This window comes from Pongo pygmaeus, chromosome 3 (genome assembly GCF_028885625.2).
Source record: "Pongo pygmaeus isolate AG05252 chromosome 3, NHGRI_mPonPyg2-v2.0_pri, whole genome shotgun sequence".
In the NCBI taxonomy this organism is placed as follows: Eukaryota; Metazoa; Chordata; class Mammalia; order Primates; family Hominidae; genus Pongo; species Pongo pygmaeus.
Genome location: NC_072376.2, coordinates 182,669,116 through 182,694,022, shown reverse-complemented (window position 1 = coordinate 182,694,022; position 24,907 = coordinate 182,669,116). Strand labels below are relative to the sequence as shown.

The following is a 24,907-nucleotide window of genomic DNA, read 5'->3' as shown; positions in this document are numbered from 1 at the left end:
CCATGCCTCCTCCTTCTTCTGTCCTTTAGGGACTCCAGTTTCACTTTCTGTCTCATACCTCAATGGTGCTCTTTTTACTTTAATTTTTTAGATTCTTGTTGTGTTTCACTGTGGATAGTTTCTATTGCTCTATCTTTAATAGATGATAGTCTTTTTTTCCTGCCATACCCAATCTGCTATTAATCCTATTCAATGTACTTTTCATCTCAGATATTGTAGTTTTCACCTCCAGAAGTTTAAGGAGTTGTTTTTCTATCTGCCATGTCTCTACTTAACTTTTTTGATCATGTGGAATACAGTTGCAAAAACTTTATTAATGTCTTTACTTACTCTGACATCTGTGTCAAATGTTAGAATTTTATTGGGTCTATTTTATTGATTGCCTTTTCTCCTTGTTACAGGTCGTATTCTTCTGCTTCTTTGCATGCTTGGCTGTTTTTAATTGGATGTCAGACATTTTGCATTTTACCTTGTTGGGTGCTAGGTATTTTTGTATTTTTGTAATTATTCTGGAGATTTATTCTAGAATGCAGTTAAGTTATAATACTTGGACTCAGTTTGATTCAGTCATGTCTTATTTTTAATATTTGTGAGGTGAGATCAGAGCCATGTTTAGTCTAATGCTAATTATCCCCATTTAGGAGATAAGATGCTTCTGAGTGCTCTACACAAGGAATGATGAGGTTTTCCAGTTTGGCTGGTAGGAATAGACACTATTTCATGTCTGTGTTCTCTGTAATCTTTCTGGGTGCTTTTTTTCCTAACTTGGGTAGTTTTCTCATATATTTGCCCTGCTCATACTCAGGGCTACCGTCTGCAGGTCTCTGGAATTCTCTTTCTAGTTGCCTTGGTCTTCCAGGAATCCCAGCTCTACCTCCTGAACTCAGGGAGTGTGGTAGACCCATTAGCTATAGCCTGAAAACTCTAAAGGCTGGGCAATCATAGGGATCATCTCATTTGTTTTTGTTTTTGTTTTTTCTCTCTCTCAGGGACCCATGTTCTTTATTACCTGTTGTACAATGTCTTGAAACTGCTGTCTCATATATTTTGTCCAATTGTTTTGGTTAGTTAGGGAGCAGCATAACTCTAATTACTCTATACCATCTTAGTAAGAAGTAGACATCCTTGAAACCAGTTTTTAGAGGCTGTTGCACTAATCTAGGCAGAAGTTAATGATGACCTTAACTAAATTACTGAAAGGTAATAAAGAGGAGACATTTAAAAGATACTAGGAGACAGACTTATAGGGGCTTTATGTGAAACTCTTCGAAGAGTTCATCAGAGGAAGACCTTTGCAAAGAAAATGAGGAACAGACAGAGATAAAATTAGGAGACTGTAGTATGGGTTCCAAAGAAAGAAGAGAGCACTTCAGGAAGAGAGGTAACATATTGAAGGCTAAAAAATATACACTGGATTCGTCAGAGAAGAGGCAATGTGAGCTTGGTAAAAGCAGTGTCATTAGAGTGCTAGAGACAGAAATAGAATCCAACAATTAGGAAGTGAATAGGAGAGGAAATTTAAAAAGAGAGTTTAGAACCTCTTCAAGAAGCTAAACTGCGAAGCAGAACAGAAAGGTAAGATGGTATTACTGGGTGGGGATGTAGAGTCATTGTAACCTTGTGAAAAAAGAGACTTGAAAATATTTTATGCTGATTAGAAACCAAAGTATATCACATCACTTTCTCATTTTAAAACCTAATTGGTTTTCATTGCAACTAGAATAAAAGTCCAAAGTTCTTTTCATGATTCAAGTCTCTCTTCTCTCTTGGTTTATGCCTTGCCTGCTCATTGTATCCATTTCCTTCTAACTAGCTCACTAGGAACTACTTACTTTTCACCTTTCACTTCTTAAAACATGCCAAGCTCTTTCTTTTCCATCGTACTCTTCCCCTTCCCTCTTTCCCAAGTCCTTAATATGGCTGCTTCTCTTTTTTTTTCTGTCCTGTTCTTTAGCTATCACCCCATTTCTTTTTTTTTATTATTATTATTATACTTTAAGTTTTAGGGTACATGTGCACAATGTGCAGGTTAGTTACATATGTATACATGTGCCATGCTGGTGTGCTGCACCCATTAACTCGCCATTTAGCATTAGGTATATCTCCTAATGCTATGCCTCCCCGCTCCCCCCACCCCACAACAGTCCCCAGAGTGTGATGTTCCCCTTCCTGTGTCCATGTGTTCTTATTGTTCAGTTCCCACCTATGAGTGAGAACATGCAGTGTTTGGTTTTTTGTCCTTGCGATAGTTTACTGAGAATGATGACTTCCAATTTCATCCATGTCCCTACAAAGGACATGAACTCATCCTTTTTTATGGCTGCATAGTATTCCATGGTGTATATGTGCCACATTTTCTTAATCTAGTCTATCATTGTTGGACATTTGGGTTGGTTCCAAGTCTTTGCTGTTGTGAATAGTGCCGCAGTAAACATATGTGTGCATGTGTCTTTATAGCAGCATGATTTATAGTCCTTTGGGTATATACTCAGTAATGGGATGGCTGGGTCAAATGGTATTTCTAGTTCTAGATCCCTGAGGAATTGCCACACTGACTTCCACGATGGTTGAACTAGTTTACAGTCCCACCAACAGTGTAAAAGTGTTCCTATTTCTCCACATCCTCTCCAGCACCTGTTGTTTCCTGACTTTTTAATTATTGCCATTCTAACTGGTATGAGATGGTATCTCATTGTGGTTTTGATTTGCATTTCTCTGATGGCCAGTGATGATGAGCATTTTTTCATGTGTCTTTTGGCAGCATAAATGTCTTCTTTTGAGAAGTGTCTGTTCATATCCTTCTCCCACTTTTTGATGGGGTTGTTTTTTCCTTGTAAATTTGTTTGAGTTCATTGTAGATTCTGGATATTAGCCCTTTATCAGATGAGTAGGTTGCGAAAATTTTCTCCCATTTTGTAGGTTGCCAGTTCACTCTGATGGTAGTTTCTTTTGCTGTGCAGAAGCTCTTTAGTTTAATTAGATCCCATTTGTCAATTTTGGCTTTTGTTGCCATTGCTTTTGGTGTTTTAGACATGAAGTCCTTGCCCATGCCTATGTCCTGAATGGTAATGCCTAGGTTTTCTTCTAGGGTTTTTATGGTTTTCGGTCTAACGTTTAAGTCTTTAATCCATCTTGAATTAATTTTTGTATAAGGTGTAAGGAAGGGATCCAGTTTCAGCTTTCTACATATGGCTAGCCAGTTTTCCCAGCACCATTTATTAAATAGGGAATCCTTTCCCCATTGCTTGTTTTTCTCAGGTTTGTCAAAGATCAAATAGTTGTAGATATGCGGCGTTATTTCTGAGGGCTCTGTTCTGTTCCATTGATCTATATCTCTGTTTTGGTACCAGTACCATGCTGTTTTGGTTACTGTAGCCTTGTAGTATGGTTTGAAGTCAGGTAGCGTGATGCCTCCAGCTTTGTTCTTTTGGCTTCGGATTGACTTGGCGATGCGGGCTCTTTTTTGGTTCCATATGAACTTTAAAGTAGTTTTTTCCAATTCTGTGAAGAAAGTCATTGGCAGCTTGATGGGGATGGCATTGAATCTATACATTACCTTGGGCAATATGGCCATTTTCACGATATTGATTCTTCCTACCCATGAGCATGGAATGTTCTTCCATTTGTTTGTATCCTCTTTTATTTCATTGAGCAGTGGTTTATAGTTCTCCTTGAAGAGGTCCTTCACGTCCCTTGTAAGTTGGATTCCTAAGTATTTTATTCTCTTTGAAGCAATTGTGAATGGGAGTTCACTCATGATTTCGCTCTCTGTTTGTCTGTTGTTGGTGTATAAGAATGCCTGTGATTTTTGCACATTGATTTTGTATCCTGAGACTTTGCTGAAGTTGCTTATCAGCTTAAGGAGATTTTGGGGTGAGACAATGGGGTTTTCTAGATATACAATCATGTCGTCTGCAAACAGGGACAATTTGATTTCTTCTTTTGCTAATTGAATACCCTTCATTTCCTTCTCCTGCCTAATTGCCCTGGCCAGAACTTCCAACACTAGGTTGAATAGGAGTGGTGAGAGAGGGCATCCCTGTCTTGTGCCAGTTTTCAAAGGGAATGCTTCCAGTTTTTGCCCATTCAGTGTGATACTGGCTGTGGGTTTGTCATAGATAGCTCTTATTATTTTGAGATACATCCCATCAATACCTAATTTATTGAGAGTTTTTAGCATGAAAGGTTGTTGAATTTTGTCAAAGGCCCTTTCTGCATCTATTGAGATAATCGTGGTTTTTGTCTTTGGTTCTGTTTATATGCTGGATTACATTTATTGATTTGCGTATATTGAACCAGCCTTGCATCCCAGGGATGAAGCCCACTTGATCATGGTGGATAAGCTTTTTGATGTGTTGCTGGATTCAGTTTGCCAGTAAAAACCCTTCAAAAAATTAATGAATCCAGGAGCTGGTTTTTTGAAAGGATCAACAAAATTGATAGACCGCTAGCAAGACTAATAAAGAAAAAAAGAGAGAAGAATCAAATAGACGCAATAAAAAATGATAAAGGAGGTATCACCACCGATCCCACAGAAATACAAACTACCGTCAGAGAATACTACAAACACCTCTACGCAAATGAACTGAAAATCTAGAAGAAATGGATAAATTCCTTGACACATACACTCTCCCAAGACTAAACCAGGAAGAAGTTGAATCTCTGAATAGACCAATAACAGGATCTGAAATTGTGGCAATAATCAGTAGCTTACCAACCAAAAAGAGTCCAGGACCAGATGGATTCACAGCCGAATTCTACCAGAGGTACAAGGAGGAACTGGTACCATTCCTTCTGAAACTATTCCAATCAATAGAGAAAGAGGGAATCCTCCCTAACTCATTTTATGAGGCCAGCATCATCCTGATACCAAAGCCTGGCAGAGACACAACCAAAAAAGAGAATTTTAGACCAATATCCTTGATGAACATTGATGCAAAAATCCTCAATAAAATACTGGCACCCCATTTCTTAAAGTCCTCTTTATATCAGAATTCTTCAAAAGTGTTCTGTTTACAATTCTAGTTCCTCTCCTTTATTCTCCCTTAACCTACTTCAACCAGACTTTTTTCTCTACCACTCCATTACAATTCTTTTCGTGGTCACTATAGACCTTCATGTTGGTAAGTTTTAAAGGCCCTATTTTATGTATTTACAGCTTTGACATCCTGGATTATTGTCCATACCCGCACACACGTGCGCTCACACATACACACACACTCTTCTTGAAGCACTTTCTTCACTTTTCTCCCCTCTACTAATAGTAAACCTCTCTCTCTGTCTCTCTCTTTCGTATTTTTTGGAGAGATGGTGTTTCACTATGTTGCCCGGGCTGGTCTCAAACTCCTGGCCTCAAGTGACCCACCCACTTTGGCCCCCCAAAGTGCTGGGATTACAGGCATGAGCCACCGTGCCCGACCCTTCTCTTTTCAAATCATTGAATATTATTTCTGTACTTTAAATATTTATTTATTTAAATCTATTTTATTTGTATAGATTCAGGGTGTACATGTGCAGGTTTGTACATGTATATATTGCATTATGGTGAGGTTTGGGTTTCTAGTGTGCCTACCACTCAAAATAGTGAACATGGTACCCCAATAGGTAATTGGTATTGGTACCCCAATAGATAATTTTTCAACCCTCACCCCTGCCTAACCTCTCCCCTTTTGGAGTCCCCAGTGTCTATTATTTGCCTCCATGTCCATGTGTACCCATAGTTTAGCTCCCACTTAGAAGTAAGAATATGCAGTTTTTTGTTTTTTTTTTTCAAGACAGGCTAGAATACAGTGGCGCAGTCATGGCTGACTGTATCTTAAAATTTCTGGGCTCAAGTGATCCTCCTGCCTCAGCCTCCAGAGTAGCTGGAACTACAGGCACGTGCTGTCATGCCCAGCTAATTTTTTTTTCTTTTTTGTTAGAGATGGTGGACTCACTATGTTACCCAGGCTGCTTTTGAACTCCTGGCCTCATAGAGTCCTCCTCCCTCCATCTCCCAAAGTGCTGGGATTACAGGTGTGAGTGACTGTGCCTGGCCAGTATTTGATTTTTTATTTCTGCGTTCTTTTATTTATTATTTTTAAAGAACGAATCACATACTGTAATTATCTTCTTCGTTTGTTTAGGTATAATTTGCCTGTGTTCTGTTTTAGAATATAAACATTTTGATAAAGCTTGTCTTATTTGTACTGCATGTTTATGCTCTGTCATGTAGCACGTAATTTATACATGAAAAGTAGTTATTAAATAAATGAATGTGAGGACAAAAACATAAATAATGAGGACAGACACTGGTGTTGTGAGATCTCTGAGATGGTGGGGCTGGAGATGATTGAGAGCACCTCTGAGGCAATAGACTATTGCCATTGTGAAAGGATGCATGGAGGCAAAGTTAGAAAGATACAAGTAAGTTGGGGGAAAGTGTCAGGATGGCCCAATAAGAACAGCTCTGGTCTGCAGTTCCCAGTGAGACCAATGCAGAAGGCAGGTGATTTCTGCATTTCCAACTAAGGTACCCAGTTCATCTCATTGGGACTGGTTAGACAGTGGGTGCAGCCCACAGAGGGAGAGCAGAAGCAGGGTGGGGCGTTGCCTCACCCGGGAAGCGCAAGGGGTCGAGGAACTCCCTCCCCTAGTCAAGGCAAGCCGTGAGGGACTGTGCCATGAGGGATGGTGCTATCTGACCCAGATACTATGCTTTTCCGATGGTTTTCACAACCCACAGACCAGAAGATTCCCTTGGGTGCCTATACAACCAGGGCCCTGGGTATCAAGCATAAAACTGGACGGCCGTTTGGGCAGACACCAAGCTGGCTGCAGGAGTTTTTTTTTTTTTTTTTTTGGGCTTCAGTGGCACCTGGAACGCCAGCAAGACAGAACTGTTCGCTCCTCTGGAAAGGGAGCTGAAGCCAGGGACCCGAGTGGTATTGCTCAGCGGATCCCACCCCCACGGAGCCCAACAAACTAAGATCCACTGGCTTGAAACTCTCACTGCCTGCACAGCAGTCTGAAGTCGACCTGGGATGCTCAAGCTTGGTGTGCGGAGGGGCATCTGCCATTACTGAGGCTTTGTAAACAAAGCCGACAGGAAGTTTGAACTGGGTGCAGATCCCAATACAGCATGGCAAAGCCGCTGTAGCCAGAATCTAGAGAGGCATCTCTAGATTCCTCCTCTGTGGGCAGGGCATCTCTGAAAGAAAGGTAGCAGCCCCAGTCAGGAGCTTATAGAAAAAACTCCCATGTCCCTGGGACAGAGCACCTGGGGGAAGGGGCAGCTGTGGGCGCAGCTTCAACAGACTTAAACTTTCCTGCGTGCTGGCTCTGAAGAGAGGAACAGATCTCTCACCACAGCGCTCAAGATCTGCTAAGGGACAGACTGTCTCTTCCAGTGGATCCTTGACCCCCGTGCCTCCTGACTGGGAGACACCTCCCAGCAGGGGTCGACAGACACCTCAAACGGGAGAACTTCAGCTGGCATCTGGCGGGTGCCTCTCTGCGACGAAGCTTCCAGAGGAAGGATCCGGCAGCAATATTTGCTGTTCTGCAGCCTCCACTGGAGATACCCAGGCAAACAGGGTCTGGAATGGAACTTCAGTAAACTCCAGCAGACCTGCAGAAGAGGGGCCTGACTGTTAGAAGGAAAACTAACAACCAGGAAGCAATAGCATCAACATCAACAAAAAGGACGCCTATGCAAAAACCCCATCCAAAGGTCACCAACATCAAAGACCAAAGGTAGATAAATCCACGAAGATGAGGAAAAACCAACGCAAAAAGGCTGAAAATTCTGAAAACCAGAATGCCTCTTCTCCTCCAAAGTATCACAACTCCTTGCCAGTAAGGGAACAAAACTGGATGGAGAATGAGTTTGATGAATTGACAGAAGTAGGCTTCAGAAGGTGGGTAATAACAAACTCTCCAAGCTAAAGGAGCGTGTTTTAACCCAATGCAAGGAAGCTAAGAACCTTGATAAAAAGTTACAGGAACTATCACTAGAATAACCAGTTATGAGAACAACATAAATGACCTGACGGAGCTGAAAAACACAGCAAGTGAACTTTGTGAAGCATACACAAGTATCAATAGCCAAATCAATCAAGTGGAATAAAGGATATCAGGGATTGAAGATCAACCTAATGAAATAATGAAGACAAGATTAGAGAAAAAAGAATGAAAAGGAACAAACAACAGACCCTTAAAGAAATATGGGACTATGCGAAAAGACCAAATCTATGTTTGATTGGTGTACCTGAAAGTGACAGGGAGAATGGAACCAAGTTGGAAAACACACTTCAAGATATTATCCAGGAGAACTTCCCCAACCTAGCAAGGCAGACCAACATTCAAATTCAGGAAATACAGAGAATGCCACAAAGATACTCCTTGCGAAGAGCAACCCCAAGACACGTAATCATCAGATTCCCAAGGTTGAAATGAAGGAAAAAATGTTAAGGGCAGCCAAAGAGAAAGGTCAGGTTACCCACAAAGGGAAGCCCATTGAACTAACAGCAGATCTCTCTGCAAAAACCCTACAAGCCAGAAGAGAGTGGGGGCCAATATTCAACATTCTTAAAGAAAAGAATTTCACCCAAAATTTCATATCCAGCCAAACTAAGCTTCATAAGCGAAAAAATCCTTTACAGACAAGCAAATGCTAAGGGATTTTGTCACCACCAGGCCTGCCTTACAAGAGCTTATGAAGGAAGCACTAAACTTGGAAAGGAAAACCCAGTACCAGCCACTGCAAAAGCATACCAAAATGTAAAGACCATTGACACTATGAAGAAACTGCATCTAACTAATGGGCAGAGTAACCAGCTAGCATCATATGACAGGATCAAATTCACACATATCAATATTAACCTTAAATGTAAATGGGCTAAATGCCCCACTTAAAAGACACAGACTGGCAAATTGGATAAAGAGTCAAGACCCATCGGTGTGCTGTATTAAGGAGACCCATCTCATATTCAAGGACACACATAGGCTCAAAATAAAGCAATGGAGGAATATTTACCAAGCAAATGGAAAGAAAAAAAAAAAAAAAAGCAGGGGTTGCAATCCTAGTCTCTGATAAAACAGACTTTAAAGCAACAAAGATCAAAAAAGACAAAGAATGGCATTACATAATGGTAAAGGGATTAATGCAACAAGAAGCGCTAACTATCCTAAATATATATGCATCCAATACAAGAGCACCCAGATTCATAAAGCAAGTTCTTAGAGACCTACAAGGAGACTTAGACTCCCACATAATAATAGTGGGAGATTTAACACCCCACTGTCAATATTAGACATATCAACGAGACAGAAAATTAACAAGGATATTCAGGACTTGAACTCAGCTCTGCACCAAGCAGACCTAATAGACATCTACAGAACTCTCCACCCCAAATTAACAGAATATACATTCTTCTCAGCACCACATAGCACTTATTCTAAAATTGACCACATAATTGGAAGTAAAACACTCCTCAGCAAATGCAAAAGAATGGAAATCATAACAAACAGTCTCTCAGACCACAGTGCAATCAAATTAGAACTGAGGATTAAGAAACTCCCTCAAAACTGCACAACTACATGGAAACTGAACAACCTGCTCCTGAATGACTACTGGGTAAATAATGAAATTAAGGCAGAAATAAATAAGTTCTTTGAAACCAATGAGAATAAAGACACACTGTACCAGAATCTCTGGGACACAGCTAAAGCAGTGTTTAGAGGGAAATTTATAGCACTAAATGCCCACAGGAGAAAGTGGGAAAGACCTAAAATTGACACCCTAACATCACAATTAAAAGAACTAGAGAAGCAAGAGCAAACAAATTCAAAAGCTAGCAGAAGACAAGAAATAACTAAGATCAGAGCAGAACTGAAAGAAGATAGAGACATGAAAAGCCCTCCAAAAAAAATCAGTGAATCCAGGAGCTGGTTTTTTGAAAAGATTAACAAAATAGATAGACGGCTAGCCAGACTAATAAAGAAGAAAAGAAGAATCAAATAGACACAATAAAAAATGATAAAGGGGATATCACCACTGATCCCACAGAAATACAGACTACCATCAGAGAATACTATAAACACCTCTATGCAAATAAACTAGTAAATCTAGAAGAAATAGATACATTCCTGGACATATACACCCTCCCAAGACTAAACCAGGAAGAAGTTGAATCCCTGAAAATAGACCAATAACAAGTTCTGAAATTCAGGCAGTAATTAATAGCCTACCAACCAAAAAAAGCCCAGGACCAGACAGATTCACAGCCAAATTCTACCAGAGGTACAGAGGAGCTGGTACCATTCCTTCTGAAACTATTCCAAACAACAGAAAAAGAGGGACTCCTCCCTAACTAATTTTATGAGACTAGCATCATCCTGATACCAAAACCGTCAGTTGGTTTGTCATTGTTTCATGCAATTCAGAGTAAATTGCAGACATTGGTATACCTTCCCTAAGTATTTCACAGCATGTAATTATTTGTTAGAGTTCAATGTTTGTTTTTTCATTTATGTTAAATTTACATGCAATGAAATGCACACATTACAAATGTATATTTGCTGGTTTTTAACAAATGCTGGGAGCTACAAAATAAGAACCCCCATCAAGATATAGAACATTAACATCACCCCAGAAAGTTTGCCCCTGCCTAATCGTTCTCTGTTCTTATCCTCCCAGAGGCAACTTTTTCTGAATTTTTTTTCTACCTTAGATTAAATGTTCTCGTTCTAGAATATCATATAAACAGACTCTAACAGTTTGTATTCTTTTGTGTCTGGCTTCTTTCACTCAAGCAGAATGGTTTTTTTTTCCCTAATCTCTCACCTCTGGCTGAAAGCATAATGATTTTTGAGATTCATCTGTGTTGTAATTTTTTTTTTTATTATTATACTTTAAGTTTTAGGGTACATGTGCACGATGTGCAGGTTAGTTACATATATATACATGTGCCATACTCGTGTGCTGCACCCATCAACTCGTCATTTAGCATTAGCTATATCTCCTAATGCTATCCCTCCCCCCACCCACCCCACAACAGTCCCAGAGTGTGATGTTCCCCTTCCTGTGTCCGTGTGTTCTCATTGTTCAATTCCCATCTATGAGTGAGAACATGCGGTGTTTGGTTTTTTGTCCTTGCAATAGTTTACTGAGAATGATGATTTCCAATTTCATCCATGTCCCTACAAAGGACATGAACTCATCCTTTTTTATGGCTGCATAGTATTCCATGGTGTATATGTGCCACATTTTCTTAATCCAGTCTATCATTGTTGGACATCTGGGTTGGTTCCAAGTCTTTGCTGTTGTGAATAGTGCCGCAATAAACATACATGTGCATGTGTCTTTATAGCAGCATGATTTATAGTCCTTTGGGTATATACCCAGTAATGGGGTGTCTGGGTCAAATGGTATTTCTAGTTCTAGATCCCTGAGGAATCGCCACACTGACTTCCACAATGGTTGAACTAGTTTACAGTCCCACCAACAGTGTAAAAGTGTTCCTATTTCTCCACATCCTCTCCAGCACCTGTTGTTTCCTGACTTTTTAATGATTGCCATTCTAACTGGTGTGAGATGGTATCTCATTGTGGTTTTGATTTGCATTTCTCTGATGGCCAGTGATGATGAGCATTTTTTCATGTGTCTTTTGGCTGCATAAATGTCTTCTTTTGAGAAGTGTCTGTTCGTATCCTTTGCCCACTTTTTGATGGGGTTGTTTTTTTCTTGTAAATTTGTTTGAGTTCATTGTAGATTCTGGATATTAGCCCTTTGTCAGATGAGTAGGTTGCGAAAATTTTCTCCCGTTTTGTAGGTTGCCAGTTCACTCTGATGGTAGTTTCTTTTGCTGTGCAGAAGCTCTTTAGTTTAATTAGATCCCGTTTGTCAATTTTGGCTTTTGTTGCCATTGCTTTTGGTGTTTTAGACATGAAGTCCTTGCCCATGCCTATGTCCTGAATGGTAATGCCTAGGTTTTCTTCTAGAGTTTTTATGGTTTTTGGTCTAACATTTAAGTCTTTAATCCATCTTGAATTAATTTTTGTATAAGGTGTAAGGAAGGGATCCAGTTTTAGCTTTCTACATGTGGCTAGCCAGTTTTCCCAGCACCATTTATTAAATAGGGAATCCTTTCCCCATTGCTTGTTTTTCTCAGGTTTGTCAAAGATCAGATAGTTGTAGATATGCGGCGTTATTTCTGAGGGCTCTGTTCTGTTCCATTGATCTATATCTCTGTTTTGGTACCAGTACCATGCTGTTTTGGTTACTGTAGCCTTGTAGTATGGTTTGAAGTCAGGTAGCGTGATGCCTCCAGCTTTGTTCTTTTGGCCTAGGATTGACTTGGCGATGCGGGCTCTTTTTTGGTTCCATATGAACTTTAAAGTAGTTTTTTCCAATTCTGTGAAAAAAGTCATTGGTAGCTTGATGGGGATGACATTGAATCTATAAATTACCTTGGGCAGTATGGCCATTTGTATATCTAGAAAACCCCATTGTCTCAGCCCAAAATCTCCTTAAGCTGATAAGCAACTTCAGCAAAGTCTCAGGATTCAAAATCAATGTACAAAAGTCACAAGCATTCTTATACACCAATAACAGACAAACAGAGAGCGAAATCATGAGTGAACTCCCATTCACAATTGCTTCAAAGAGAATAAAATACTTAGGAATCCAACTTACAAGAGACGTGAAGGACCTCTTCCAGGAGAACTACAAACCACTGCTCAATGAAATAAAAGAGGATACAAACAAATGGAAGAACATTCCATGCTCATGGTTAGGAAGAATCAATACTGTGTTGTAATTATTAATAGCTTTTTCTTTTTTAAAACATCTTTGCTTTATTAAAAGTTTTCTTTGTTTGATATTGATATAGTCACTCCTACTTTGTTTTGCTCAGTGTTAACCTGATGTATCTTTATCCTTTTTTTTCCTCTTAATCTGTATGTGTCTTTATATTTAACGTGGGTTTCTTGTGGGCAGCATATTGTTAAATTCATTTTTAATCCTTTAAAATAACCTTTAACTGGTATGTTTAGATCATTTACATTTAATGTGATTATTAATGTGATTGGATTTAAATCCAGATGCTCCTCAATTTACAATGGGATTACAGTCTAATAAACCCATTGTAAAGTTGAAAAATCTTAAGTCGAACCATCGTAAGTCAGGGGCTGTCTGTGTACCATTTTTCTGTTTGTTTTTTGTTTGCCTCATCTATGCTTTCTTTCCTTTTTCCTCCTGTTTTGCATTATTTGGGGTTAGTTATTTTTTATTATTCCATTTTACCTCTGTTGTTGAATTATTAGCTATAGCTCATTGTTATTTCAGTGTTTGCTTCAGAGTTTATAGTGTATTATCGTAGCACAGTGTATTAACTTAGCACAGCCTATTTTCAGTTGAGTTATACTTCATATATGGTATAAGAATATTACAATAATATACAGTTGACCCTTGAATATAGTACGGGGGTTGGGGGTATTGAATCCCCCGTGTAGTCAAAAATCCATGTGTAACTCTTAACTCCCCCAAAATTTAACTAGTAATAGCCTGCTGTTGACCAGAAGCCTTATCAATAACATAAAGCCAATTAACACATATTTTACATGTTATATGTATTATATACTATATTCTTATAATAGGAATCAAGAGAAAAGAAAATGTTACTAAGAGAATGATAAGAATGAGAAAATATATTTACTATTTATTAAGTGGAAATGGATCATCATAAAAGCCTTCATCCGCATCATCTTCACATTGAGTAGGCTGAAGAGGAGGAAGTTGGGGGGTTGGTCTTGGCGTCTGAGGGGTGGCATAGGTGGAAGAAAATTTGTTTATAAATGAACCCCGGCATCTCAAAACTTTGTTTGAGGATCATCTGTACTTACATTTGTTCCCTCCCAACCATTGTTGCTATTTTTTTTTATGCTATAAATCCCATAATACAGCATAGTCTTTATTCTTTAAAAAGATTTAAATAATAAGAGAAAAAACTATTTTGTGTCTACCCATGTAGTTTTCATTTCTTTTGTGTAGAAGATATCTATTTTGTATCATTTTTCTTCTGCCTGAAGGACTTCCTTTAAGATTTTTTGTAGTACAGTCTTGCTGGTGATTCTTTCAACATTTGTATGTCTGTAAAAGTTTTTATTTTAAAGACATACAAATGTCTGTAAAAGTTTTTATTTTTATTTTATTTAGCCTTCCTTTTGCAAAGATATTTTTTCTGAGACACAGAATTCTAAATCGAAATTGTTTTCTTTTAGTACTTTAATGATGCTGCTCCACTGTCATTTTATGCACATTACTTGTGATGAGAAGTCTTCTGTTACCCTCATTTTTTGTTTTATTCCTCTGTGTCTTTTTTCTCTGACTCCTTTTCAGATTTTTCCCTGTAGCCTTGGTTTCAGTGAATTTGATTGTGATGTGCCTTGATGTCACTTTCATCATGTTTCTTTTACTTGGGTTTTGTTGAGCATCTTGGATTTATGAGTTTATAGTTTTCGTCAAACTTGAAAAACTCGTGGCCATTATTTCTTCTATTTTTTTTCTGTCTTCAGTGTGAATGGACGAGTTCAATGGACAGGTTCATTTATATGAACTTTATTAGGACAAGTTCAATATGGATCTTATTAATGTTTTCTTTACCTCTATCATGGTCAGTCTTCTCTCTAGCTTGTTGAACATATGGAATTCAGTTATAATGACAGTTATAAATGTCCTTGTCTACTAGTTACATCATCTCTGTCATTATAGGGTTGGATTGGATTCATTGATTTTTTTCCTCCTTTTTTATAGTTAATATTCTGTTTCTGTGCATGCTTGATAATTTTTTGGGGGCGGCCAAATGTTGTGAATTTTAATATTTGTGCTGTGTATTTTTGTATTTCTATAAATATTCTTGACCTTTATTCTTGGACACAATTTAGTTACCTGTGCATAGCTTGGCTCTTTCAAGTCTTGCTTTTAAGCTTTGTTAGTTGGAACAGAGCAGCAATCGATATTATTAGTATTACTGTGCATTAGCGTACGGCTAATCTTTTACCTTTTCTGGATCAACAACCTTTCTGAATAATCTGCCTTGTGCCTTGTGAATTATAAATTAGTCTTTTTTGGCTGATGAGAATAGGAACTCTTTCTGGCGCTGTGTGAACTCGAAGTATTGTTACCTCTGCTTCTTTTGAGTGGTCTTTTCTCTAAACTTTCTCTAAAATTTCTTTACACATTATGTACTGATATGCTGATCAGTACTCAAGTAAAGACTCAAAGGGGCTTTTTACAATTTTCCTGAGTTCTCTCTCTGTGAAACTTATTACTTCAGTACTCCTATCTTGCAAACAGTAGCCACTTTGGCCTCCCTAGACTCCCATTTCCACCTCCTCAGCTCAGAGAGACCATTGACTCCACCTCTGTTTTCCCTCCCTGCATTGAAGGGGTTAAATTCCAGTGTTGGCGGGGACAGGAGGGTTTCTCTTATCAATATTTAGTTATCCCAGTTTTGTTTGTTAGAACTTTTTCCCCTTTTGAATTGCTTTGGGACATTTGTCAAACATCGAATGACTGTAAGTTATGGGTCTATTTCTGGGTTCTCTACTCTATTTAACCATCCTTTAAGAAATTCCTCTTGGTAATCATTTTGGCTGTATGAAACTAATTATTATCTGCTAATTTGCATGTACTTTCGTGGAACTGGTACATTAACTGTATCAATATGTATTAGGTTACCATTGAATGTCTATATACCTTATGCCTCATAATACATAATATTATATCCTGTATGTTACTACTAGGTGCCTGTGTCTTCATATATTATTACCAAATATTCTAAAGACTCAAACTTCAGTATATAATTTTTACATATTGCTTTGATAAATGTTATTAGAGTGGTTTACCTCAAATTATTATTGTCAATAAGGAAGTAGCAGTTATTTGCCTACTTCTGATAAATAAAGCAGGACAAATTTTCTTAGAAATACTTTTCTCTGCTTTTTAATCCATATGTGTGTTTATTTTAAGATTTGTTTTCTATTTTTTCTGTTTAATATATAGAAATGAAATACTAATTTCTGTTTCTTCTATTTTTATATTCCCCCCCAATTGTTATTTACTTATCTTAGTTTTTTCTATTTTTTCACATAAAGATTTTATAGAAACATAATACAGGTTGAGCATTTCTAATCCAAAATCTGAAATCCAAAATGCCCCAAAATCTGAAACTTTTGAGTACCAGTGTGACACCCCCACATCTGACCCCATGTGATGTGTCAAAGTCAAAGTGAAGGTACACAACACATGGTTTATTCAGCATCCCCAAGGACAAAAAGACCCTCCAGCCATTTTAAAAAGCTATCTGATAGAATACCTTCTCATCCCTTCAGATCCCTTTCTGATCCCTCAGCTGCTTCTGATATTTCTTTTTGCCCATAAAATGAAAGACAGCATAGAGTAACCTTTTAATCAAAATCCAGTTTCGTGGGTGGAGACTGAAAGCCTGCGGTTGCTTAACAGCTCTCAGGTATTCTGGTGATAATACTGTGCTGCTTAGTTATCTTAAACACATTTTTTCACTGTAATGGTATGTCTCTCTTTTTTTAACTATGAAGTATTTTTGTGTGAACAAGTGAAAGAAAATGATTGCTTATTAGCAGCATATAAACTCACAGTCAGGAATGATGGTGATGCCAAACAACCATAGAGGGCCCACATGGGTGGCCAAGACAGTGACACTATTGCTTTCTGATAGTTCTGTGTATACAAACTTTGTTTTATTCACAAAATTGTTTAAAATGTTATATAAAATTACCTCAAGTCTATGTGTATAAGATGGATGTAAAACAATATTGAGGCCCTTTGTGGTGGTTCACACCTATAATCCCAGCACTTTGGGAAGCCAAGGTGGGAGGATCACTTGAGCCCAGGAGTCCAAGACTAGCCTGGGCAACATAGTGAGACTCTATCTCTTAAAAAACAAACAAATGAATTTCATGTTTAGACTTTGGTCCCATCAACAAGATTCTCGTTATGTATATGCACATATTTCAAAGTATGTAAAAAATTCAAAATCCAAAACACTTCTGGCCCCAAGCATTTCAGATAAGAGATACTCAGCCTGTATTAATTTATGGTTTTTTCCTATTTTTATATTCCCCAAAACTAGAATTTAATTCATATTCTAAAAGGCAATTATAGATATATTTTTATTGCTAGTTTCATTTGCTTCTGTTCTCACCATTATTCATCATTCTTTCCCTGAAAGTCTTTGTGATATAACCTTTTTTTCTCATGAACCACTCAATTGGATAAAAGACCCAAAATCTGCCTTACCATGCAGTATTATTATACTGTTATTGAAAATTGTTTCTTTGTATATTTTTCTTATAGGACATACAGTGGGAGAAGTTATTAAATTAGATCCTAATGGATCTCCAAGAAGAGCCTGGGGGAAAAGTCCGACAGATTCTGTTCTAAAGATACTTGGAGAAGCTGAACTACAACTTCAGACAGAACTATTAGAAAATACAACTATTAGAAGTGGTAAGGAGAAACTAGTAGTTTTTCTATACTAGAAGTAATGTTATTAAAAATCTAATTATGTATTTTAAGATGTTTCCATTTTAAGTGAATTATTTTTAATTATCTTTCTGTTATAATAATTTTTTAATTAGATGAGAATGATTGTGTTTTCTAGGGGGATTGTCCAAATGGTAGTCTTGAGTTTTGACCTGATAGACCTGGATAGGATCTAAAAGGAAAATGAAGTGTGTATGGGTGGAGTTGGAAAAGTCAGAATGATATTTTACGTGAAAACAGATATAGAAGAAATGCATTGAGATGAGTTGTGTCTATTTTGATATGGATTCAAGAATGAGATTGACTAAAAGGTATTTCAGTAGGTGTGACAGACATTATTAATTCTAGGACTGGGGAAGGAAAGTTGTCATGATGCAGGAGGAAATATTCCTGATCCATAAGTTTTGTGGCCTTTGGTATTACAGCTATGCATCAAGAAGAGTGTCTATGTATGAAACAGGTATTTTCAGATTAAACAGCTGGTTTAAATGATGAGGAAGTGGAGTGTACTTTTCCTGTTTTTAGAAGTTGTGTCTAGGCAGGAATGTGTGTTGCACTTTTGTGTTCTCTTTCCTTCTCTATCTCTCTCACTCTTTTTCTCTGTCTCCCCTTAAAAAGCTTCGAGTGACACTCATATCCAGAGCTGGTGGAAAAATAACCTAGGAGATGACACTGCTGATATTGTTCAATAATGGAATTAGCCAGATGCTGAGAATTAGCCAGTGAAATGAACCTATACACATGTTACTGAAGTGGGAAAAGTAGGCTGCTAAGAATTCTGTTATTTTCTTTAATATTAAAGGGAGAAAACAATTTGAATTGAGAAATACAATCATCTGCAAAAAAGGCAAAAAGTGTATATGTTTGTAATTGATTTGTTCACATTCTTGTATAAGGAAATTTTGCAGTTGTATGCCAAATACTAATTAAAAATACTAGTAACTTTTTCAAAATGTTCCAGGCTTTATTCAAGACGAAAATGCCTTCAGGCTCTAACATTTTTTTAAATAATAATAATAATTTTACTCTGCAGTGCAAAACTCTCTGGAAAAAAATGAGAAAAAAATTCAGATTTTTTTGTAGTCTAAAAGCTCTATAATATGCTGATGCTCATTAACACTATTACTTTTAAAATATTAGATTCTGATTCCTTGATGTCAAGTTTTATTGCTTAAATATATGCAATTTGGTGTACGGTAATACTTAAATTGCATAAAAATTGTGCTTTCATTCTTCATATTCATCATAATCCATTTGCACAGAATTGGAACTGAGAAATAACTTATGATTTCTCTTCATTCAGTCACCAACTATTTATTGAACACTTCTTAGTTGTGTTCACTATTGTATGTTAGATGGTAAGCTATAAAGGAAAAAAAGATCATTCTTGCTCTCAGCGGACAGACAAAAATGAAAACAAATAATAACATTGCGTGAAAAGGACAAGAATAAAAAGTACCCACAAAGTTCAGAATTAATGCAGAGATATTTAAGTAATTAACTTTATCTTGTATAGTCAAGAAAGACATCCCAGACCTGTTATATGCCCTCTTCTTTTTCTCCCAAATACATTTACTGGGAAGAATATGCTCTGTATTGGGATTTTAAGCCAAAGAAGTGACAGTTTTTACCATCATCGAAATCACATGTGGCACAATCTGTGTTACAGATGTTTTTTGTGAAATGCTCTGGGGCCACAGCTGAGGTAGCTTTACTTTATCAGTACTGTATGACTTTATTAATGATAACACATATGGCCCTTTTGGGTAAGGGAGAGCCACAAGACAATAAGCAATTTTGGGACCACAGATGAGGTGGCTTTTCTTTATCAGTACCATACAGTTTTATTAATGACAATATATAGGCCCTTTTGGGTAAGGGAAAGCCACAGAGAATAAGCGACTTTTGGGTTTATCAAAGATTTTTTTTCAAATAACTCATTAGGTAGATAAGGAGGAGAATGAAATTCCAGGCAATATGCTATTCTAGTATATGCAAAGACAAAGGTTTAGCTCATGTGTATGTGGAGGTAGCTTCATGTAGTAGAAAGAGAATGGGCTTTGGTTCCAATCCTGGCTTTATTACTTGCTCAGCAACAATGGATAAGTTCCTCTGACTTTGGCATTCATTTCCTCCATGTGTAGAATGGAAAACTACTATCAAGGCTTGTTTTGTGTATTAAATGAGAAACATAAAAGATCCTTGGTGTTCTTCATTTTAGTCTTCCAATTCTTATGTCAGTGTCTCTTTCGTCATTCTGAGTGCTTGAAACTCTTTTTGAAATAGATTCCTTAGGAAGGACTTGTGTGAACACTACACTCATAGATTTTCCATTTTCATAACAGTTTGTCTTATGACTTTATTTGTGAGGGTCGATTTGGCTGCATGTAAAATCCTTGGCTTACTTTTTTTTCCTTGACTGTCTTTAATATATAGTTTAATTATATTCTGGCATAAAACATTGCTGCAGAAAGTCTGATGGCAGTTTTATTTTCTTTACCTTATAAGTGATTTGGTCTTTTTGCTTGGATGCTCAGAGTATATCTTTCTTTTTACTTAAAGTCCAATCATTTTCTTAAAATATATTTTGACATTGAGTTTATTTTTCTACTACAGTACATAGTGTTTTTTGTTTGTTTGTTTAATATACCTTTTCTTATAGAAGTTTTGGATACATAGTGATATGGTTTGGCTCTGTGTCCCCACCCAAATCTCATCTTATAGCTCCCATGATTCCCACGTGTTATGAGAGGAACCTGGTGGGAGATGCCTGAATTATGGGGGCAGGTCTTTCCCATGCTATTCTCGTAATAGTGAATGGATCTCATGAGATCTGATGGTTTTTAAAAAATGAGAGTTTCTCTGCACAAGCTCTCTCTTTTTTTTTTTTAACCTGCCACCATCCATGTAAGATGTGACTTGCTCCTCCTTCCCTTCTGCCATGATTGTGATGCCTCCCCAGCCATGTGGAACTGTGAGTTCAGTTGTACCTCTTTCTTTTATGAATTTCCCAGCCTCAGGCATATCTTTATCAGCAGCATGAAAACGGACTAATACACATAGCAAAATTGAGTGAAAAGTACAGAGTTCCTGTATATGCCCTTCCCCCAGACACACACAGCCTCCTCCACCATCAATAGCCCACACCAGAGAGGTACGTTTCTTTTAATCAATAGACCAGTGTTGACACATCATTATCACCAAAGTGTATAGTTTACATTTAAATTTACTCTTGGTGCTTTAATTTCCCTGGGTTTTGACAAATGTATAATGCTATGTAACCACTATTATTACACAAGAATTTGCTGCCCCAAGAATCCCCTGTGCTCTGCTTATGTTATTCCTCCCTTTCTTCCAAACCTTGGCAACCACTGATTATTTTACTATCTCCATAGTTTTGTCTTTTCCAGAATGTCATCTAATTGGACTCATACAGTATGTACTCTTTTCAGATTGGATGGTTTCACTTAGTAATATACACTTAAGTTTCCTCTGTAGTCTTTTTGTGTCTTAATAGCTCATTACTTTTTAGCGCAGAATATTACATTGTATGGCTGTGCCAAGTTTATTTATTCACTTTCAAGATGTACTGAAAGACATCGTGATTGCTTCCAAGTGATAACAATTATGAATAAAGATGATATAAACATCTATGAGCAGGTTTTTGTGTGGACATAAGTTTTCAATTCATTTGGGTGAATACAGAGGAATACAGTTGCTGGATTGTCTAGTAAGAGTATGTTTAGTTTTGTAAGAAACCACCAGTCTCCCAAAGTGTCTGTACCATTTTGCAGTGAATGAATGAGAGTTCCTGTTACTCCATGTCCTCTTCAGCATTTGGTGTTGTCAGTGTTTTGGATTTTGGTTATTTTAATTGCTGTGTAGTGGTATCTTGTTGTTTTTATTTGCAATCTCCTCATGACATATGATGTTGAACCTCTTTTCATATGATTCTTACTATACGCTGCTTTGCCACCTGTATACCTTAGTGAGTTGCCCGTTGAGATCTTTCACCCATTTTTAAATTGGGTACTTTATTTTCTTATTGTTGAGTTTAAGAATTCTTTGTATATTTTGGTTAATGGTCCTTTATCAAATATGTCTTTTGCAAATACAGATTGAGTATCTCTTATCAGAAATGCTTGGGATCAGAAGTGTTTTGGATTGGGTTTTTTTGAGATTTTGGACTATTTGCATTATACCAGTTGAGTATCTCTAATCCATAAATCCAAAATCTGAAATGCTCCAATGAACATTCCTTTGGGCATTATAACAATGTTCCAAAAGGTTCATATTTTGGAGCATTTTGGATTAGAGATAGTCAACCTGTATTTTCTCCTAGTCTGTGGCTTATCTTCATGTTCTCTTGACATTGTTTTTTTTTTTTTTTTTTTTTTTTTGAGATAGGGTCTCACTCTGTTGCCCAGGCTGGAGTATTGTTGCAACATGGCTCACTGCAGCCTCAACCTTCCTGGGCCCAGGTGATCCTTCCACCTTAACCTCCTGAATAGCTAGGACTACAGGTATGCACCACCATGCCTGGCTAATTTTTGTATTTTTAGTAGAGACAGGGTTTGCCCACGTGATCCTCCCACCTCAAACCCCCAAGTGCTGGGACCACCAGTGTGCATCATTGTGCCTGGCTAATTTTTGTATTTTTTGTAGAGATGGAGTTTCTCCATGTTGCTTATGCTGGTCTCAAACTTCTGAGGTCAAGTGAACCATCCGCTTCAACCTCCCAAAGTGCTGGGATTACTGGTGTGAGCCACTGCACCCGGCCTATTTTTGCATTTTATATTTAGTTGTGTGATTTATTTGGAGTAAATATTTTTGAAGAGTTATAAGGTCTGTGTCTAGATACATTTTTTCACAAGTAGATGTACAGTGTTTTTTTAGCACCACTTATTGTAAAAACTATTCCTTCTTCGATGAATTATCTTTGCTCCTTTGCCAAAGATCAGTTGACTATATTTGTATGGGGCCATTTCTGAACTCTCTATCCATTCCATTCAACTTTTTTCCTGTTCTTTTGCTAGTACCCCAATATCCTGATTACTGTAGCTTTATAGTATTTCTTGAAGTCACATAATGTCAGTCCCCAACTTTGTTCTCCTTTAATTATGTATTGGCTATTCTGGGTCTTTTGTACATCCATATAAACTTTAGAGTTATTATGTCTGTATCCACAAAAGAGCTTGCTGGGTTGGCTGGGATTGTGTTAAATCCAAAGATCAATCAAGTTGGAAAAAAACTGACATCTTAATGATATTGAAGCTTCCTGTCCATAAGTTGGAGATATATCTTTATTGTTCTTTAATTTTTTCATCAGTTTTGTAGTCTTCATCATAGTGTATCTTTTTAATATGTAGCTTCCGATCTTTTTTTCCCCTGTCAGTTTTAGGAGTCTTTTTTTATCCTCTCGATTTTAGGACAGTACTCTTGAATTATTGCCTGCCTTCTTCCCTCCCCTCCCCTCCTTTCCTTTCTCCTCTTCTCCCCTCCCTCTCCCCTCCTTCTCCCCTCCCCCCTTCTTTCTCTCCTTCCTTCCTTCCTTCCTTCTCTCCCCCTGCCCCACACTTTCTCTCTTTCTCCCTTTCTCCTTTTCTCCTTTTCTCCGTTTCTTTCTTTTTTCTAACAGCAATGGAGTCTTGCTATGTTTCCCAGGCTGGTCTTGAACTCATGGCCTCAAGTGATCCTCCTGCCTCAGCCTCCAAAGGGCTGGGATTATAGGCATGTGCCACCATACTGGGCATCTAGTATTCTGTTTTTTTTCTTCAGTCTTCGGGAATTTCCACTTTGTATGTTTTGGGTTGTCTTTGCCTTTCCTCTCAGTCAATTGCTCTTTTTTCTTAATGTTTTATTAACTATTGTGGGTACATAGTAGGTGTATATATTTATTGGGTACATGAGGTATTTTGATACAGATACGCAATGCATAGTAATCACATGAGGGTAAATGGGTCACATAAAGCATTTATCCTTTCTTTGTATTACAAACAGTCCAATTCTACTATTTTAGTTATTTTTAAATATACAATATATTATTCTTGACTTTAGTCACCTAGTTGTGCTATCAAATACTGGATCATATACATTCTGTCTAACTGTATTTTTGTACTCATTAACCATCCCCCACCACCCACCACCAACACCCTTCCCAGCCTCTAGTAACTACCGTTCTGCTCTCTTTATCACCATGAGTTCAGTTGTTTTAATTGTTAACTCCCACAAATAAGTGAGAACATGTGAGATTTGTCTTTCTGTGCCTGTCTTATATCACTTAATATGATGACCTCCAGTTCCATACATGATACTGACAGGATCTCATTCTTTTTTTGTGGCTGAATATAGTACGCCATTGTGTATATGTCCCACATTTTCTTTATCCATTCAACTGTTGATGGACATTTAGGTTGCTTCTAAATCTTCACTGTTGTGAATAGTGCTGCAGTAAACATAGGACTGCAGATATCTGTTTGATATACTGATTTCCTTTCTTTTGGATATATACCCAGCAGTGGGATTGCTGGATCACATGGTAGCTATATTTTTAGTTTCTGGAGGAACCTCCAAACAGTTATATATGTCTAGAAATTTATCCATTTCTTCTAAGTTTTCCAATCTCTTGAAATACAGCTGCTCATAGTAGCTTCTAAAGATCCTTTTAGTTTCTGCAGTATCAGTTGTATTATAATTCCTCCTTTTTCATCTCTGATTTTGTTTGCTTGGGTCTTCTCTCTTTTTCTTAGTCTGGATAAAGGTTTGTTGATTTTGTTCATCTTTTCAAAAAGCCAACTTTTGATTTCATTGATCTTTTGTATTCTTTGTTTCTATTTTATTTATTTCTGCACTCATCTTTATTATTTCTTTTCTTCTACTACTTTTGGGCTTACTTTGCTCTTGCTTTTTTAGTTCTTTAAGATGGATCATTAGATTGTTTACTTGAAGGTTTTCCTCTTTTTTGATGTAGGGACCGATAGCTATAAACTTCTGTCTTAGTACTGCTTTTGCTGTATCCCAGAGGTATTGGTATATTGTGTTTCCATTATCATTTGTTTCAAAATTTTTTTCAGTTTCCTTCTTAATTTCTTCATTGACCCACTGTTTATTCAGAAGCGTATTGTTTAATTTCCATGTGTTTGTATAGTTTCCAAAAATTCCTCTTGTTATTGATGTCTAGTTTTCTTCCATTGTGGTCAGAGAAGAAACTTGGTATAATTTCAGGTTTTTTGAATGTTTTAAGACTTGTTTTGTGATCTAACATATGTTCTATCCTTGAGAATGATTCATGTACTGAGGAGAAGAAGCCGTATTCTGCAGCTGTTAGATGAAATGTTCTGT

At 37.4% G+C, this 24,907-nt stretch overlaps 1 protein-coding gene across 12 annotated transcripts in view; it reads left to right on the top strand.

Annotated features, from left to right (window-relative positions):
• NEK1 (NIMA related kinase 1) overlaps positions 1–24,907 on the top strand; it is a 216,646-nt gene that overhangs the window by 129,364 nt on the left and 62,375 nt on the right. For all 12 annotated transcript variants that reach the window (XM_054485170.2, XM_063664283.1, XM_063664282.1 and 9 more), the window contains one exon: positions 17,378–17,530. In XM_054485170.2, coding sequence (XP_054341145.1) covers positions 17,378–17,530 — 153 coding nt within the window. The remainder of the gene's footprint in view (positions 1–17,377; positions 17,531–24,907) is intronic.